We start from the raw sequence: 17897 nt of genomic DNA on the forward strand, positions 1-17897 counted from the left end.
CCCAGCTCCTCTGGGTTTCAGGTTTTCTGGCAGCCCCAGGACGCAGCTCCCCTTCTGGCCCCCAGGAGCCATTTTCCAGGTGTCCCATTAACTGAGATAAGTTGGCATCATGTACAATTGTGTAAGGTAATGGGCCTAAACAGCACATTTGCTTACATATGCCACCTAAGTAGTTTACTTTATGTGTAACCTAAGAGATATCCAAGTTTAAAATTGCATAAGGACTTCATAAAGATGCTCCACATTCTGGAACAACTTCACATTTCTTCCCCACTCACTTGCCTGTTTTTGTTTTCTATTCCCTTTGGTTTCCCTTAGGGAGTTCATAGCCAATTCCATGGGTGATACCAGTTACCTTCTGCAAAACATTTACATTAGGCTTCTTCTGGAGTTCCAGTATCTTAGAGGAAGAATCCAACTTTAATTTCAGGCTCATGGCACTCTCTTCTGTTGGCTCTAGCCCCGAAGACAGTGGCTTCTGCTTTCTAGATCCTTCTTTCTCCAATCTGAAAGATGAAGCAATCATCACCTCTTTTGATTCAAGAGGATGTAGAAGCTAAGCTGTGAACTCCTGGGTGCCAGGGCCAGAACCCTAACCAATGTCCCTCCCAGCTGGTTCTGAGGCTTAGTTCCCTTTGCATCTTGTTTTGCTCCCATCTTCCCTTTCCCCCAGTCATGTGATGCAGGAAGAGAGCGCAAATGATATGGAATGTGAGCAGCTGCCAGCAGAGATACTGCGACAAGTGACCATTCACCGAGACCCTATATATGGCTTTGGCTTCGTGGCTGGCAGTGAGAAGCCTGTGGTGGTTCGATCTGTGAGGCCAGGTAGGTGTCCCTCACAGTGTCTCCTAGCCCTGACTCTTACCCCCCAACACCCACATATCTTCCCAAAGAGCAGAGTTTCTGAGTGTTCCAGTTGTGTTGCTGAGGAATTCATGAAAAATGGGTGAAGACTTGCCCACCAATAACTGTGTGGGGGAGCTGGCCACTTAAGACTGACAGACACAAACCGTTGAGGATGCTTGGGGCCCTAGACAGAGGCTGCAATTGATCGTTTAATAGAGTCTGGGCCTCAATAAAGCTTCCTTTTGCATAGAACATTCATAGAAGGGCCATGATGCCTTGGATGAGAAAGTACCTATTCAATTCAATTCAACAAGTATTTATATATTGCCTACTCTAAGCCCAGCAATATTGTAGGGAAGTATAAGACACAAGTTGTTCTCAAGGATCAACCAGCAGGCTGTGGAGACTGGGACTTATTCATTAAATAAGTCTGCCATTGAAGACCAGAATCAGGAGACAGAGCCAGAATCAGGAACCAGATCTGTCCTGTGTCCAGGGGAGAGAAGAATGAAACCTCTGAATGCCAGAGTGGTAATAACATCTACCATTGTTTAAGCATCTGCTATGTGCTTTACATCATCTTGTTTAATTCTCACAGCCAAGCTTGCAAGGTAAATAAGTAATATCATTCCCATTTTACAAATGAGGAAACTGAGGCATAGAGGAAGAGAAGTGATTTGTCCAGAGTCCCTCAGCTAGGAAGCAGCAGAGCCAGGGTTTGCACCTGGGCCTGTCTGATGCCCTGTAGGGGAAGTAGGGCTTGAGTGGGACCATGTGGGCTGGAACAAGCAAAAGCCCCACCTAAACTGTGAAGCCCTGACATCACGAATGAGATGAGAAAGGGCTGAAGCACTCTTCTGTTTTGAATCTGCTAGGCATTGACAGAAAAGACAGACGGAAAGGAGCTTTATTCCTGACTTGCTGGGCCTGAGGCTTTAGATGTTTACAACAGTTTCTCGTTCAGTCAAGAGGAGCAGCCGGAGTAAAAACTGGTCTTGCAGAAATTTGATGAATTTTGCAATCCTCATAGGAAAAAGCTCTCTCTCCAACTAGAGGGCACAGAGAAAAAAATAATAATTCAGTACAGGAGTTCGTGGCTGACCTAAGGCTCCGGAGTCAGTCATGCAGTTTGGCAATAGGGTTTTGAATCTCTGATCAGAAATCAAATTTATCCTGGGAAAGGTAAAACTTGGTAATAGACCACCGGGAGCCCCTGCTTTAGCTTCAAATGGGACAGAATTTGCACAGCTGAAGGAAAGCCCCAGGCCTAAAGAGGGTCAGCTGCAAAAGGTATAAGAATGAAGAGGAAGGAGTTGGAGGGGTGAAGAGAAGGAGAAAGCACCAGGCAAGAGGCACAGAGAGCCATGGGGCTGGCAGGCACAGCCCTATAAAAGACTTGGCTGATCCACATTGCTGCTTCTGGCCCAGGTGGCTCCTGAATGCAGAGGACTTGTTTGGTTCTGTATTTGAGGCCCTAAGGAAAGACAAAGAAGCACCCTACAGAGAAGCAATTATGGTCGAGCAAGCCAACAAGCCATTCGCGAAAGCAGTAGTAGACTGATGTTACCAGTGCCATCAAAGGGCCAAGGTCCATGCAGGAGTTCCATGAGGACCTCTTCCATTAGAAGGAAGAAAGGGAGGAAGTGAAGGATAAAGGAAGGAAGGAGGGAGGAAGAGAGGGAAGTGGGAAGGAAGGAAGGAAGGGGAGAGAGAGAGGCCCCCACCTAAGAGATTGGCATTTTTGGCAGAAGTAGATAGATAGAAGAGATGAGATGAGTTGAAGGAATTGTCCCTTGGAGGATATAGTAACTGCCATTTATTCAGTTCTTACCAACACCAATCAACTATTTTAAGTGCTGTACATTCATCATCTCATTTATCCTCCCAACCTTCTTTTGATGTATAGGTACAGTTACTTCCCCGTTTTACAGATGAGGTAAGAGAGACTCAGAGAGATTAAATGTCTCACCCAAGGTCATGCAACTAGTGAATTGCAGATTCGGGATTAGAGTCCGGGTCTGCCTGGCTGCAAAGAGTGTACTCTTCACCACCACACTCTTTTCATAAAGTCACTGTGCTGTCAGGAGACTTGGCCTAGTGTGTTTGGGGCCATTGCTGCTCGAGCAGTGAATCCTGCTGGCTGTGCTGGCATAGCCATCCTCAGCACACAGGCCCCACGCTCCAGAGCCATTGAGCTGTGCTCAAGTGACATATTTACTGCGTATCTTCATGTTTTTGGAATTTGGGCAGCATACTTCTTTGTGGAGAGTGGAAGATGTTGGGATCTGGCTCTTTAAAGTGGACACAAGCAAGAGTCAAGGCTGGTTTGGGAGTGGGACATGTTATTAAACATTTCTTTTGAGTTTGAGTCAGGCTGGACCTGACTTTTCAATCTCCCTGAGTCTCTGAAAAGCTTTTCTCCAAGAAGATGTTGCATAAACACCAGAGGCCGTGCAGCCTTGTGGTAGCCCTCTTACCCCCACTCTTTACCCCAGCCAAGAAGACATGGCCCTCAGAGAGGTCTGCTTTCTTTCTTAACCTTGGCAGTAGAGATGGGAAGGAGAGAAAGCAAATATCCAATTGCCCAGGGATATGTACCCTGTTCCCCTCATTTATTGGACAGTGGCATTTCTCAGTGTTGAAAAAATAAATAAAACCCTTTAGGTCTTTTAGTCCATCCCCTGTCTCCAGGCAAGTGAATGCCTAAATCATTCGAGACCAGTAAGTATGAGTAATACTCAAGTAAGAAGATTCCTCCACCTCCTCCTGTCACCTGTACCACCTCCAGTAGTCTGGAAGTCATTCCTTGTGCCTAAGCAAATCCCTCCTATGAAATCCCTCCGTTCCTTTTTAGAACGGAGCCAGTAAAGCATTTATTGACTTCATCTGACTATGAGGCCTGGGCTTGGATACTTTTGCTTCCATACCACACCCAGCTGAAGGAGGTCCACTCCATTCTCTTTCTTCATTCCGCTGCCCGCTGTCTGCCCTAGGCAGCAGTGGCAGTAGCAGCAGAGAGCTCGCACAGCACCCGCCACCACCACTACTCAGCCTGCCTCATCTCCCGCAGGCCACAGCACCCGCTTCAGCTCTCAGGCGCTGGGGACTTGCCCAGACTTGTGCTTTCCCAGAAGTAGCCCTGAGCCCTCATGCCTCTCTCCTCTCCTCTGCAGGAGGCCCCTCTGAGGACAAGCTCCTGGCTGGTGACCAGATTGTGGCTATTAATGAGGAGGACGTGAGTGAAGCCCCCAGGGAGAGGTTCATAGAACTCATCAGGTAACAGGGGCCTCTCGGGCCTTGGCAGGAGTTGAGCAGGGTTCCCAGCCCTGCCTCATCATTGGCATAGGGCTATCACTGTCCTCCCTGACCCTGAGAGAAGAATCTTCCCAGGCAGAGAAACCCCAGACAGGGCTCCTGGCTACGCAGGACCTCAGGGGCCAGATGTTCAGGCTCACCAGGGGCCCTCACACATCCTGGCTTAGCCTTTTCCAATGGTGCGAATAGACACAAAGAAGAACCTACTAGAGCCTCACCTCCACCTCCCTCCACCCAGCTAATCTCACCCAAGCCCCTTCGTTTTTGAGTTACTATGCAGTGGGACAGACCAAGTGGCCAATGAGAATCAAACAAGCCAGAACACTCTGAGATAAGCAAAGTGCAAGCAAGACATTGTTCCTGCTTCCTCCTGATCCTCCCCCTCCACCTGAAAAAGCACACACACACAAGAAGAAAATCTGAATCCTTGGGCAGCGGGTTGAGGAAGGGAACTTGCCATTTTGGATTCTGCCCACAGCGTTTGTGACCCCTTAATGCCCTCCCCAGATGGGAGCAGGTGAGAGAGAAAGGGAGTGTCGGAGGACCACTGATTTCTGTCAGTGGAGAGTAATCACATTGTCTTCGCCCATCCCTTACCCCTACACACATTGCACACACACACACTGTACACACTCCCCTACCCCTCCCTACACCACACACTCACATCACGTGCACACACCCTGGCGTAGCTTTGTTGATAAGGAATGAGAGAATAGAGGTGAGTGCTCTAAATTCCACAGGCTAACCTGCGTTTTGGATACCTTGGCTATCTCCCTCCAAATGAAACCATGTGCATGCGCGTGTGCTCTCTCACCCCGCCCCCCAACCCTTGCTGGCCTCGCGTAGTCTGGCTCCATCTCTGCCTCCATCTCCTTCAATCCCTCTTGGTTCAGAGCGTTTTCATCCCACTCACCTTTGTGGGGCCCCCAAAAGCCCATCTGGTCTCAGAGCTCCTCCGCCTTCAAAGGTAGATTTCATATTCTGCGTGTGGAACAGCGCCCTCTTACTAGCCCTGGAAGGATTGGAATGCTCCTTCCTAAAGTCCAGAGGTCTTCCTTGGCATCCTTCCCCTCCAGCTCAATACCTTGAAATGTGTCTGGTCCCTAATGACCTTTACTTTGTCTCTTCTCCAAGTTCACTTGTTCATTGCATTTCCCGCCCCCCTGCCTGACCCTTCACCCTTCACCCTCCACTACCACACCAATATGGGGTAAGTGCTTTCAACTCCATCAGGGCATGTTGGGGCTTTTTCGCCTTGAGCTCTCAGAAGTCACTGCTTTGCTTCTAGTGGATATCTTTGCGCCCTAGAACGAGGTAGCCTGATTTTGTGAGGGAGTCTGGAGCTCCCACAGGGTTAAACATAGCTCACTCTTTTGATAAGCTCAGGCGCCCATGGGTCATTCATTTATTTATTCATTCATTCAATAAATATTTATTATTAAGTGTCTACTATGAACCAGACACTGTTCTAGGCACTGAAGATACAGCAGTAAATAAGATGGAAAAAATCCTGGCTTATTGGAGTTTACATTTTCGTGAAAAAAGACATGCCATAAGCAGTAAACATGATAAATAAGTAATTGTGTAGTATATTAGAGGTCGTTAAATGTTATTGGAGAACAGGACGTAGATACAGGTAAAGAGGATCAGGGGTGCTGGTTACAGGGGTGCAGAATGCAACTTTAAACAGCAGGGCTACCATTGGCCTCATTGAAAAGGTGGCATTTGAAAAAAAACTTGAAGGAGGAGAGGGTGTTGGAGAAAGAGAGAAGAGCCGATGCAAAGGCCCTGTGGCAGGAGTGTGTCTGGCATGATTGAGGAACAAGGGAAAAGCCAGTAGGTCTGGAGTCAGGTAAGGAAAGGAGAGAGTTGTAGAGGATAGGTCCATATAATGGAGAGCCCTGTAAGCCACGACAAGGACCGTGGCTTTGTTCTAAATGAAATGGGGAGAATGGCGAGGGCTGGAGCAGACAAGTCACATAATAAAACTTATGATATGTCCCTTCCCTGTTCAAGACAAAGGATTTTCCTTGGTGTTTTCCCTAGAACATAACTCCTCACTTCTCCTGGGAACTGCCCAGACCCTGGGGCTGATTGGTCCCTGTAGTTTGCCTCGCCAAATGTGGGAAATGTTAAAAGTCCTTGAACAGGGGGCCTTGGCATTTCTTGAATACCCAGAATCAAGGGTACCTTGACTCCACTTCTTGAATGCCTTTGTTCCCATGAATATTTGAAAAAGGCCAACAAGGAGAGGGGAAGCTCCTTCAAGGCAAACTATTTCCATTTCTTTCAGTTCTTTTAGACAATTATGTATTCCTGGGAGAGCATTTTCATACCTCACAGCCTCTTTGATCATTGGCATAATTTTTGCCGGAAGAATTTCAAATTCTTCATCCTTTTGAATATTTGCTATCTGGAGAGTCTTGGCTTCCATCTGTTGCTCCCTGGCTCTCATTTTTTGGTCCCTCAATTAAAACAAATCTGCTGAGCATGACTCATGATGACCAAATGACCTCCTTTGGGTTTTTCCTTTGAATTTCTCCTCTTGCTTAAATACCAAATTACCAATAATCATCGTACATGGTTCCCAGGACTCTCTGACTTTGAGTTCCATAATTCAGTCCTTTAGTTTTCCTCGAGAATTTTCTGGTCTACAGATAAAATTGCTCCTAAGGTTTGGGGATTTCTACAGAGAGAATGTGAGAAGGAATACAAAATGAAGACCTGAAAAATGACAACCACAGAGGTAATGGTAATGCCATCTTCAGATGCCTGTGCAAGCCTATATGGATGGTTTGTGTCGGCCTCCACAAATGATGGGAGGCGAGGCATCCGTGCAGATTCGCATATTGCCCTCTGTCCTAATTCGTATACCTGAATGCAGCCCAGGGGAAAATTCTGGTGTTGCTTCTTGTACTAGATGAATACCTAGTGCATGATACACTACTCTCCTGTTCCCTCTTTTCTCTGTAGGAGCGCCAAGGAATTCATCGTTCTTACAGTTCTGCACACTCATCAGGTGAGTGAGCCTCTTTGCCATCTGTCCTTCCTCCTGACCGAGAAGAGATGACCCTATATTGGAAAGCAACAGCAGTGGGGGGAAGAGGGGGAGTCAGAGACTAGGACCAACATGTGAGCCAAGGATTTAGGAGTGAACTTAGAGAATACTTTCTAAAGATCATGTCTGTTCTCATGTCCAAGGCTGAGGATTTTGAAGGGCTGTGTGGTGCTATGTTCTGTCCTGTGCTTTACCCACTTAAGGTGCACACTGCCTCAGTTCCAAATATATTTTCCACCTCTTTTTGGCTCTGTCCCATTGAAATTTACCTATCCAGTGTCCATCTTTCATAAAGTCCTAGAAGATGGTGGGTGCTAATGTTATCCATTCATTCACACACATATTTACTAAGTGACCTACAATGTATGAGACACAGCACTGTATGTGAGAAAATTTAATAGAAAATTGCTGGGAGGTACAGTTGGACAAACAGGTTCATCTTTGTCCTGTTACAGTCACTAACTGTGTGACCTTGGGTGAGTCAGTTCTCTTTTCTGAATGTATTTCCTCATCTGTAAATTGAGAGGCTTAAAGAACAGTGTTTCCTAAACAAGCCTGTCATAATAGTCACCAGGACTACTTATTAAAAGTAAATATCTCCAGGCCCCAATTCTCAAGGGTTGGATTCAAAAAGCCTGGTGTCCATTACTAGGTTACATCCTTACAGCAGTCTTAACTCACGTGTGCAAAACTTCCAGGTGCAAAACTCAGAGCCCCCTAGCCTGTCTGTCCCTTCCTCACATCTCCAGCACCCCCCTGTACCCCAGCACTGATGTTCCACCCTCAACTCATAGCCGCAGGAGAGATCACATCTGCTGGGAGCAGGGACATGAAATCAGGGGAGGCTTCATAGAAGAGGCTGCACCTGAGCTGAACCTTGAGGAACGGGGCAGGATTTCCCAGGCAGAGACGGAGGGAAAGATTTTCCAGAGAGAGATGATGTGCATGTGCAAAGCCAGGGACGGAGCACAGGTGTGGAGCATGGGCTCACCAGTTCGGGGGACAGGGTTCAAATAACTGCCTCTCCCCATAGCCCCCAGCACTCTTCTGTGCCAGTGTGAACTTCACACACACACTTGAACACGTACACACTCACACATATACATACCCTCACACACATAGACACTCATACATTCACACTCATATACTCACACAATACATTAACACATACACCGACACATATACACCCACACGATATGCTCACACATACATATACTCACATACACACACTCACACATACATTCACACACATGTGTACTCTTTCATATACATACAATGCTCCCAGGCAGATGGGCCTTTCTCAGTTCCAGTTCTCTGTCTCTGGGTAACACCTCCATTGGTGTTACCGAAAGTCCCCTCGTCCCCATTTTACTGGACATTTGCAGTTGCCTAGTGGGCAGTCAATCCCCAACTCCCCAGTCTCCTGTCTCTCCCAAAAACATGCTTGTTATATGGTTAGAATTTACTACTCTTATCAGAGACCCAGTGTAGGTTACTCTATTAATCAGGCCTCCTCAAATGTCACTCTTCGCAGAAGCCTTCCTTGACTATTCTTCCTGAGATAGCATCTACCTGTCGCTATCTCCTGATACTGCTTCCTTTTTCATCAGAATATTATATCTTTTTAACTTTTCTTTTGAAATCGTTATAGATTCACAGGAAATTGCAAAGGTAGTACGGAGACATCTCATGTACCCTTCACCCTGTTTCTCCTAATGGTTACATCTTATGTAACTATAGTGCAATATCAAAATCAGGAAATCAACATGAATTAAATATATGTGTATAGTTCAATGTGAATTTATCATATATATGGGTTTATGTATCCACCAGCACAGTCAAGATACTTGATAAGTCTGTCACCAAAAGGATCCCTCATGTTGTCCGTTTATAACCACACCTGCTTCCTCCATATCCACTCCCAATCCCTGTCAACTACTAATTTTGTTCTCCATTTCTGTAATTTTATCATTCTATAATATTATATAAATGGAATAATATAGTATGTGACCTTTGGGGACTGGCTTTTTTCACTCAGCCTAATGCCCTTGAGATTCATCCAACTTATTGCAGGTATCAGTATTTTGTTCCTTTTTATTGCTGAATGGTATTCCATGGTATTCCATGGTGTGGATTTACCACATTTTGTTTAATCATTCACCAGTTGAAGAGCATCTGGGTTGTTTCCAGGTTTTTTTTTTTTTTTTTTTAGACAGAGTCTCACTGTGTTGCCCGGGCTAGAGTGCCATGGCGTCAGCCTAGCTCACAGCAACCTCAAACTCCTGGGTTCAAGCGATCCTCCTGCCTCGGCCTCCCGAGTAGCTGGGACTACAGGCATGCGCCACCATGCCCGGCTAATTTTTTCTGTATATTTTTAGTTGTCCAATTAATTTCTTTCTAATTTTAGTACAGACGGGGTCTCGCTCTTGCTCAGGCTGGTCTCGAACTCCTGAGCTCAGACAATCCGCCCGCCTCGGCCTCCCAGAGAGCTAGGATTACAGGCGTGAGCCACCGCGCCCGGCCTTGTTTCCAGTTTTGAACTACTACAAATAAAGCTGCTATAAACATTCGTGTACAGGGTTTTGGTGAGCATAAATTTTCATTTCTCTGGCATAAATGCCCAAGAGTACAATTCCTAGGTCATACAGTAAGGATATGTTTAGTTTATTAAGAAACTCCCAGACTATTTTGCAGAGTGGCTATACTACTTTACATTCCCATGAAATATTATATTTGTATGTTTACTATCTATCTTCCTCATTAGAATGTCCGCTCTATGAGGGTAGGGACTGTATTTTCTTCCTGCCGTATCCCCAGCATCTGGCATAGAGTAGGCACGAATAAATATTATTGAAGGAACGAAGGAAACTCAGCTTCTATCCATCGAAGCAACTCCAACTAAACTCAAGTGTCCAAACTTAGGTTTAGAATGAAGAGCCTGACACTCCCCCCAATCTCTGTCCCAACTTTCTCATCCTAGTGCCTCCAACACTCCCTTGCTTCCCAGTACTGATACCTCCACATGTCCTATCCCATGGCCCCTTTGTCATGGCCAGGCTGCTTTCCTTCTCCTCCTTAGGTACATTTCCTTCTTCTCCTCTTTTCTTTTCTACATTTCCTTCTTCTCCTCTTTCTTAGGTAAAGTTCTTAGATCTTACTTCCCTGACTTTTGTCCTTGTACTATTCCACATCTCTTCTAATACACATCTATTTTCTTTAAGACCTGGCTTGATACTCATGTCTTCCAAACAACTTTGCCTGACTACCCTTAACAAGAGTTTCTAATCCATTCATTCATCAAGCATTTATTGAATGTCTACCATTCTAGGCACTCTTATAGGCTGAGAATATAGTAGTGCACGGGACAGAAATGGTTCTTGCCCTCACAGAGCTTACATTCTAGTTCTTGGCCTTGTGCTGTCTAAACCCTTGGAGCATAGAAGTGGACGAGCACATATACACAGGGGAGACAGTCAAAACACTGTACCATAGGTGCCAACCAATCAGAATATAAATCAATAATAGCATTGGAACAGAGTCTTGGAGGCCACCTGACTGTGTTAGGTGTTACTCCTTTATTTACATTTGTAAAAGAGGTCCAGGGGAGAGGTCAGGTGGCACCCGGGAAGCTTAGGGCAGTGGCTATTTACCAATTAGTGAAAGAATCCCTCAATATTTTACAACCAGTATGGCCAAACCAGTGCATCCTGACAGAATGTCAGCTTTGCATCCACATAGAGTCCATCCTCATTACTTGCAGATTCCATGTTTGCAAATTTGCCTACTCCCTACAATTTCTTTGTAACCCCAAAAATCAATATGGTACTTTTCTGGTCATTTGCAGACATGTGCACAGTGTGAGAAATTTGAGTTGCCCAATGCACACGTTCCCAGCTGAGGTCAGACAAGGCAATGCTCCAGAGGGTCTGCGACCATACCACCCTAAATGTGCCCAATCTCATCTGATATCGGAAGCTAAGCAGGGTCAGGCCCTGGTTAGTACTCGGGTAGGAGAGATGACCAGAGGATGGAGACAATAGGGGCAGTGCCCTTTAGTATAAGAAACAAGCACTCGTTAGGGGGCCAGTTGGAAGGGGTCCAACTCTGGTGACTGTGAGTGGGGCAGCCTCTGGCAAGTTACTTCACACTTGTGAACCTCATTTTCTCCTTGTGAAATAAATATAGAATCTAGCAAGATGAATTGCCTTTGGGATTTAAGATCATAATCTATGTGAAATATTGGAGCCACAGTTCAGTATTCACTAATTCAGCGTTCACGGTGACTTTATAGAACATAATTACCATGAGTAACAAGACTCAACTGAAAAAATCTTCTCTCTCAAGCTATAGTGAAAGCTTCTTGAAGACCCCCAACATATGTTCAATGTTATACCCCCTGCATCACAGAAAATTGTACTGTGTTCACAGCAGGCACTTGGCATCTCATGGATGCAAGGAGACTGCTGCCTCTTACTGAACTCTTGCCATGTTAAAGCTTGATTACCACTTCTTCTAGAAGACAACCTTCCAGCAGGTCCAGGATGTGGTCCAGGAATCTGTGTTTGTAGTATGATTCTTTTGACCAGCAGAATTTAGGAAGCACTGAACCAGACAATCTCTTAGGCTCCTTCCAGCTTCTGTATTCTATGGCTGATAATGGTCTATACCTCCTCCTATATACCATGGTTCTTAACCCTGGCTATACTTTAGAACTTCCTGGGAAGCTCTTAAAAATATTGATATTTGTACTCTAGTCCTGACTAATTGAATTAGAAGCTCTGGGGATGGGGCCCTGGTGTTGCTCTTTTGAAAAGGCTCCCCAAATGATTCTGATATGTGGTCTCTTTCAGATGACATTTTCCTTTTAACAGAGGGACTCATATCATGGCAGACAGTTGGGAAGGTATTTTCAGGGGTCACAGGAGTCCTTTCCCAGGGCCCGTCAAAACATACTGCATAGGCCGGGTGCGGTGGCTCACGCCTGTAATCCTAGCACTCTGGGAGGCCGAGGCAGGTGGATCCCTCAAGGTCAGGAGTTCGAGACCAGCCTGAGCAAGAGTAAGACCCTGTCTCTACTAAAAATAGAAAGAAATTATTTGGACAGCTAAAAATCTATATAGAAAAAATTAGCCGGGCATGGTGGCGCATGCCTGTGGTCCCAGCTACTCGGGAGGCTGAGGCAGGAGGATCGCTTGAGCCCAGGAGTTTGAGGTTGCTGTGAGCTAGGCTGACGCCACGGCACTCTACTCTGGGCAACAGAGTGAGACTCTGTCTCAAAAAAACAAAAAAATACTGCATAGATAGCCACTTATTAAGCTTCTTTGTATTTAAGGATGTTCTCTAATCTTTGAATTACCAATTATTCCCCATGATTGAATATTTGTTAATTTTGGTACCCTTAGACATTGGCACATATTAGATCCTCAATAAATATTTTAAGATAGATAAAGTACTGGGCTATGACCTAGAATGACCCTGGCAAAGCAAGCCCAGACAGTCCCTTCAAATGAAACCCTAGTTTTCTGGTTCCGAAAGCTTAGCCTGTACCCAAAGAGCCTGAATCCCCTCTGCTTAGAGTCACCTGCCCAGAAAAAAAGCCAAAATGATGGGAACAGCTGCAGAAACAGTGGTTTTCTCCAGAGCTTCTTGGGGTGTGATGCTTGGCAGTTGGTAGGTACTCAAACCATATTTGCTGAATTAATGAACTAATTACTAATCTTAGTAATCAACTAATATTTTATGTTGTGCCTACTATGTGCTTGATGTAGGAGAAGATGTACTAATATAAAATGTCATTTCTGCTTGTACACCTTTGTTGGGGAGATGAGCTATGACAGGGTGGATTAACAGGAGTACTATAGGGAATCCAGGGAGGGGAATGGAAGAGTTAGGGAAGGATGCACAATAAAGGTAGAATTTGAACTGGGCTTTAAAGAAGAGATGGCATTTAGCTCATCAAAAGGGACACTGGGGGCCCTGAAGGGTGGGGATGGGGAGGAAACAGCATGACGTGAGTCCAGGAGTAGGAACAAGCCCAGTGTGTGCAGGGAGCTGTGGACAGAACCACCAAGTGCAACAGACGGTGATATTAGAGATAAGCACTTAGAGAGTCAAGTGTGGCTTGGGGGGGGCTTTGGAAGTCAGCAAGAGGACACGTTCATGTCTAGGCAGTTTTGACTGCAGGAAGGAAGGCGCCCTGGTTCCCTTATTAGTGATATGGTGAAACCAGGATAGCCCTCTGTTGTCCTAGGCATCCACAGTGGTTGCTAGGGGAATTGATTATGAGTAGGCTCAGGTGTCAAAGACAACGAGCCAGCAGAAAGGTGAATCAGGAAGCAAAGCTTCAGGAACGTGAGCTTCATCCTTTCACAGTTATCAAAGTGGGGCCCTACCTTGCACTAAAACATTTGGCCGTTTGGCCATATACCTGCCTTTCATCAAGATACGAGTGATCACAACCCTGACATCTGTACCAATACAGCCACCCAATTAAAAAATCACCAGCTGCTGAATTCAGCCCTGAGGGGTAGGCAGGCTCTCTCTTATATTCCTTATTCCACCTAACTGCTTCAAGGGGCATACAGTGGCCCCAGAGGTACTTAGCAATTCTAGTCCTGTGTTTCAAGCCAAAATTCATTTTAGCCAGAAAGGGAGCCTGTTGCAAAATGAGACTCCCAGCTGCTTGAAGGCAAAATAGGGTCAGTGAAGAGCTCAGATGTCCCAGCCTTAAGGTACTCAATTAATCTATGCTTTATGAGTCAGGACATCTTCAATAATGTAAATTTTTTGGGCCCCACTCTCCCAGAGACTCTTACTTTTCAAGTCTGGTATGGGCCTAGGCATCTGTTTTAACAAGCACTCCTCAGTGATTCTTACCATCAGACAAGTTTTAGAAACAATGGGTTAGTGCATGCTAATGAGTTAGTGCAGGGATCAGCAAACTTTTTCTATAAAAGGCCATATAATCAATATTTTAGGCTTTGCAGACCATATATGGTAGCACAAAAGCAGCCATAGGGCTGGGCGCAGTGGCTCACGCCTGTAATCCTAGCACTCTGGGAGGCCGAGGCGGGTGGATCATTTGAGCTCAGGAGTTCGAAACTAGCCTGAGCAAGAGCGAGACCCCGTCTCTACTAAAAAATAGAAAGAAATTAATCGGACAACTAAAAATATATAGAAAAAATTAGCCGGGCATGGTGGCGCATGCCTATAGTCCCAGCTATTCGGGAGGCTGAGGCAGAGGATTGCTTGAGCCCAGGAGTTTGAGGTTGCTGTGAGCTAGGATGACGCCACGGCATTCTAGCCCGGGCAACACAGTGAGACTCTGTCTCAAAAAAAAAAAAAAAAAGCAGCCATAGGCAATATATAAATGAAGATCATGTCTGTGTTCCAGTAAAGCTTTATTTACAAAAACAGGTGGTGGGCAAGATTTGGCCCATACAGGCCTGTAATTTGCTTGCCCCTAAAGTGTGTTTGTTACCCCTCCCTGGTACCACATTCACATTTTGACCAGAGCCTTCCCAATTCTCAATATTTTAAATCAAAGGAATGACTCTAATATTAAGAACTTCAGGCTCCACAGCTGAGGTTTGAAGATGCTTTGGAACAGGGAGACCTTTGGGAGCCCCCTCATATCACACTGCAAGGCAGGCCTCACCTGTGTCTAAGCATAAGGCTAGACATGACTCTGTAACATCTAGCAGAGACCAGCTGGCAATGAGTGAGTCATGATCAACGATCGAGGCTGAAGACTGAGAACAGGATGGAGTCTTAGAGACCAACAGGACAAGGGTCAATGAGGAATGAAGCACAAACAAGCTGAAAATAACTCTGAAACAGACACCCGGAAATGATCATAATCCCTGAAAACAATGGCAATTCCACTTCCTCCTTTGTGCTTTGCTCCTATAAATATTAATGTCAGAATCTTGGTTGCAGTGGTACCAGGAGTCTCTAGGGCAGGATCTAATCTCGGATCTGGGGTAGCGATAGCAAGGATGCTGTCCCCTCCACTGTGGCGAGTACATAAAAGGATACCAGTTGAGGTTCTTCTTTGTTTGTTGGAATCCATCACAGAGGACCAAGGTAGAACCAGAACCAGTGGGTGAAAGATCAGGAATGGACTCCCAGCTTCAGCTTGCTGTGGGGGAACAATCACTCATGCAAGACTCAGGAAATCTGGGTTCTAGTTTTGGCTCTGCTACTCAATTATTTTGATACTTAGGGTAAAGTATCTTCCAGGGCCTCTGTTTCAACGTAAAAGTGAAGGATAGACTGCATTGCCCATTCAGGTCTCTAGAGATACCTCATTCCACACCGTGCTGTGGAGGCATCTGAGAGCAGATGATCACAGAAGAGAGAAGGTGACTTTCAGGTAGAATGAAGATTCCACCTGCCTCATGTTTGTGGCACATTGGTGGAACTTGGGATGACTGTAGAGATGGAGTCAAGCAGAGCTGCCTCAGCATAGCTATAGATCTATCTTGCCCCTTTCTCTTGCTCCTGCCTCAGCCTGCAGCCCCTGCCCAGTATTGGAGCACCCGGCTATGTAATACACAAAGACATTTGTCGACTCCATGAACAATCAATACTGTAATCACTTTCTGCAGCGATCTCCAGCACTGGATTTCATTGTGCTATATCATCTGCTGCCAACAAATTGCCTCTGTGGCTCAGGGTGACAAGTCTAGGGTTCCTTTAGCTCAGTGGTTCTTCTTCTTGGCTGCACTTTGAAATCATCAGAGGCTTTTACAAATACCAATGCTCAGGCCCCACCCCCAGGAATACTGATATAATTGATCTGGGGTGGGGCCTGGGCTTTGGGATTTTGAGAAGCTTCTCCAGTGTTTCCACTGTGCAGCCAGGACTGAGACCCACTGCTTGAGTTTCTGCTGGACTCAGGTGGAACATGTGACTTTTTGCAATCTGCCCTCTGTGGGGAATGTGATTGCTGCCTCTGATGGAGAACACAGCTGGGACCAAGGCCCAAGATGTGATAAGGACGTTTGTTTCTGATGTGTCTTTATCTTATGGCCCTGCCCTCCTGTGGCTGATCTAGTAGATGAATCTCAACTGCAGTGTAAATGGACGATAATAGGTTAATGCATCGCCTTCCCAGCTGGCAGGGACATTCAGGGCCTTAACACAAAGGAATTCCTGATTGTAGGACTCACAGGCTCCATGGCAAGGCCCACAGGGGGAGGTGGTTTGAAGTACTCCTACCCAAACCTGCTTCGCTCCCCAGTCCTCCTCATCTCGGTAAATGGCAACTCCATTCTTCCGGTTGACCCCTCTCTTTTTCTCACCCCCCACATCCATCCGTCAATATATCATCTTGATTCGGTCTTCAAAATATATACATAATTTTTCAACCTGAGAAAGCTAATTGAAAAAAACTTTTTTTAAAAAAACCAAAATATATGCAGGATTCACTCACTTTTCATCTTCTCCATTATTACCATCCTAGCCTCAGCCTCCACCGTATTTTAACTGTATTATTGCAGTTAGACATTTTGTTTTTATTGAGACAGAATCTCACTCTGTTGCCCAGGCTAGAGTGCAGTGGCATCATCATAGCTCACGGCAACATCAAACTCCTAGGCTCAAGCGATCCTCCTGCCTCAGCCTCCCGAGTAGCTGGGGCTACAGGTATGTGCCACACACTCCGCTAATTTTTCTATTTTTTGCAGAGACGGGGTCTTGCTCTTGCTCAGGCTGGTCTCGAACTCCTGAACTCAAGCAATCCTCCCGCCTCTACCTCCCAGAGTGCTAGGATTACAGGCTTGAGCCTCCACGCCCAGCCCCTTCCTGTTTTAATAAGCTCAGATTCTAAACTCTTTACTGTTCTTTCTGTCCAGAAATCTCTTTCTCCAGATAGCTTCATGGCTGTCTCTCCCTCACTTCCTTCAGGTCTCTGCTTAAATGTCGCTTCCTCAGAGAGGTCTTCCCTCACTATCCTGTCTAAAATAACATCCTGCAATCCCAGTTCTGGGTATCCAAAGGAATTGGAATCAGTATGTTGAAGAGATGTCTACACTACCATGTTCATTGCAGCAGTATTCACAATAGCCAAGATATGGAATCAACTTAAGTGTCTATCAACAGATGAATGGATAAAGAAAATGTGGTACATATACACAACGGAATACTAGTCCACCATAGAAAAGAAGGAAATCCTGTCATTTGTGACAACATGGATGAAACTGGAGGACATTATGCTAAATGAAATTAGCCAGGCACAGAGAGACAAATACCACATGACCTCACTTATATGTGGAATCTAAAAAACTCTAACTCATAGAAGTGTAGGCAGTAGAATGGTGGTTACCAGAGGCTGGGGTAAAGGAGGGAATGGGAGATGCTGTTCAAAGGGTACACAGTTTCAATTAGACAGGAGGAATAAGTTTCTGGAGATCTATTACACAGCATGGTAGCTACAGTTAATAATAATGTATTATATATTTCAAAAGTGAAGTATCCCAAGAATGGAAAAATAAGCACCACATGTACTCACCAGCAAATTGGTTTCACTGATCAACACCTAAGTGCACATATAGGAATAACATTCATCGGGCATCGGGCAGATGGGAGGGGGAGGAGGGGATGGGTATATACATACGTAATGAGCGCGCGATGCGCACCGTCTGGAGGATGGACACGCTTGAAGCTCTGAAGG

At 45.6% G+C, this 17897-nt stretch overlaps 1 protein-coding gene across 1 annotated transcript in view; it reads left to right on the top strand.

Moving 5' to 3' along the window:
• FRMPD3 (FERM and PDZ domain containing 3) overlaps positions 1-17897 on the top strand; it is a 76938-nt gene that overhangs the window by 14670 nt on the left and 44371 nt on the right. The window contains exons 2-5 of the mRNA XM_012644605.1: positions 22-79; positions 674-828; positions 4023-4125; positions 7138-7183. Of these exons, the coding sequence (XP_012500059.1) occupies positions 22-79; positions 674-828; positions 4023-4125; positions 7138-7183 (362 nt within the window). The remainder of the gene's footprint in view (positions 1-21; positions 80-673; positions 829-4022; positions 4126-7137; positions 7184-17897) is intronic.

The sequence above is a fragment of the Propithecus coquereli genome, unplaced genomic scaffold, assembly GCF_000956105.1.
Source record: "Propithecus coquereli isolate 6110/MARCELLA unplaced genomic scaffold, Pcoq_1.0 Scaffold104, whole genome shotgun sequence".
NCBI classification, from domain to species: Eukaryota; Metazoa; Chordata; class Mammalia; order Primates; family Indriidae; genus Propithecus; species Propithecus coquereli.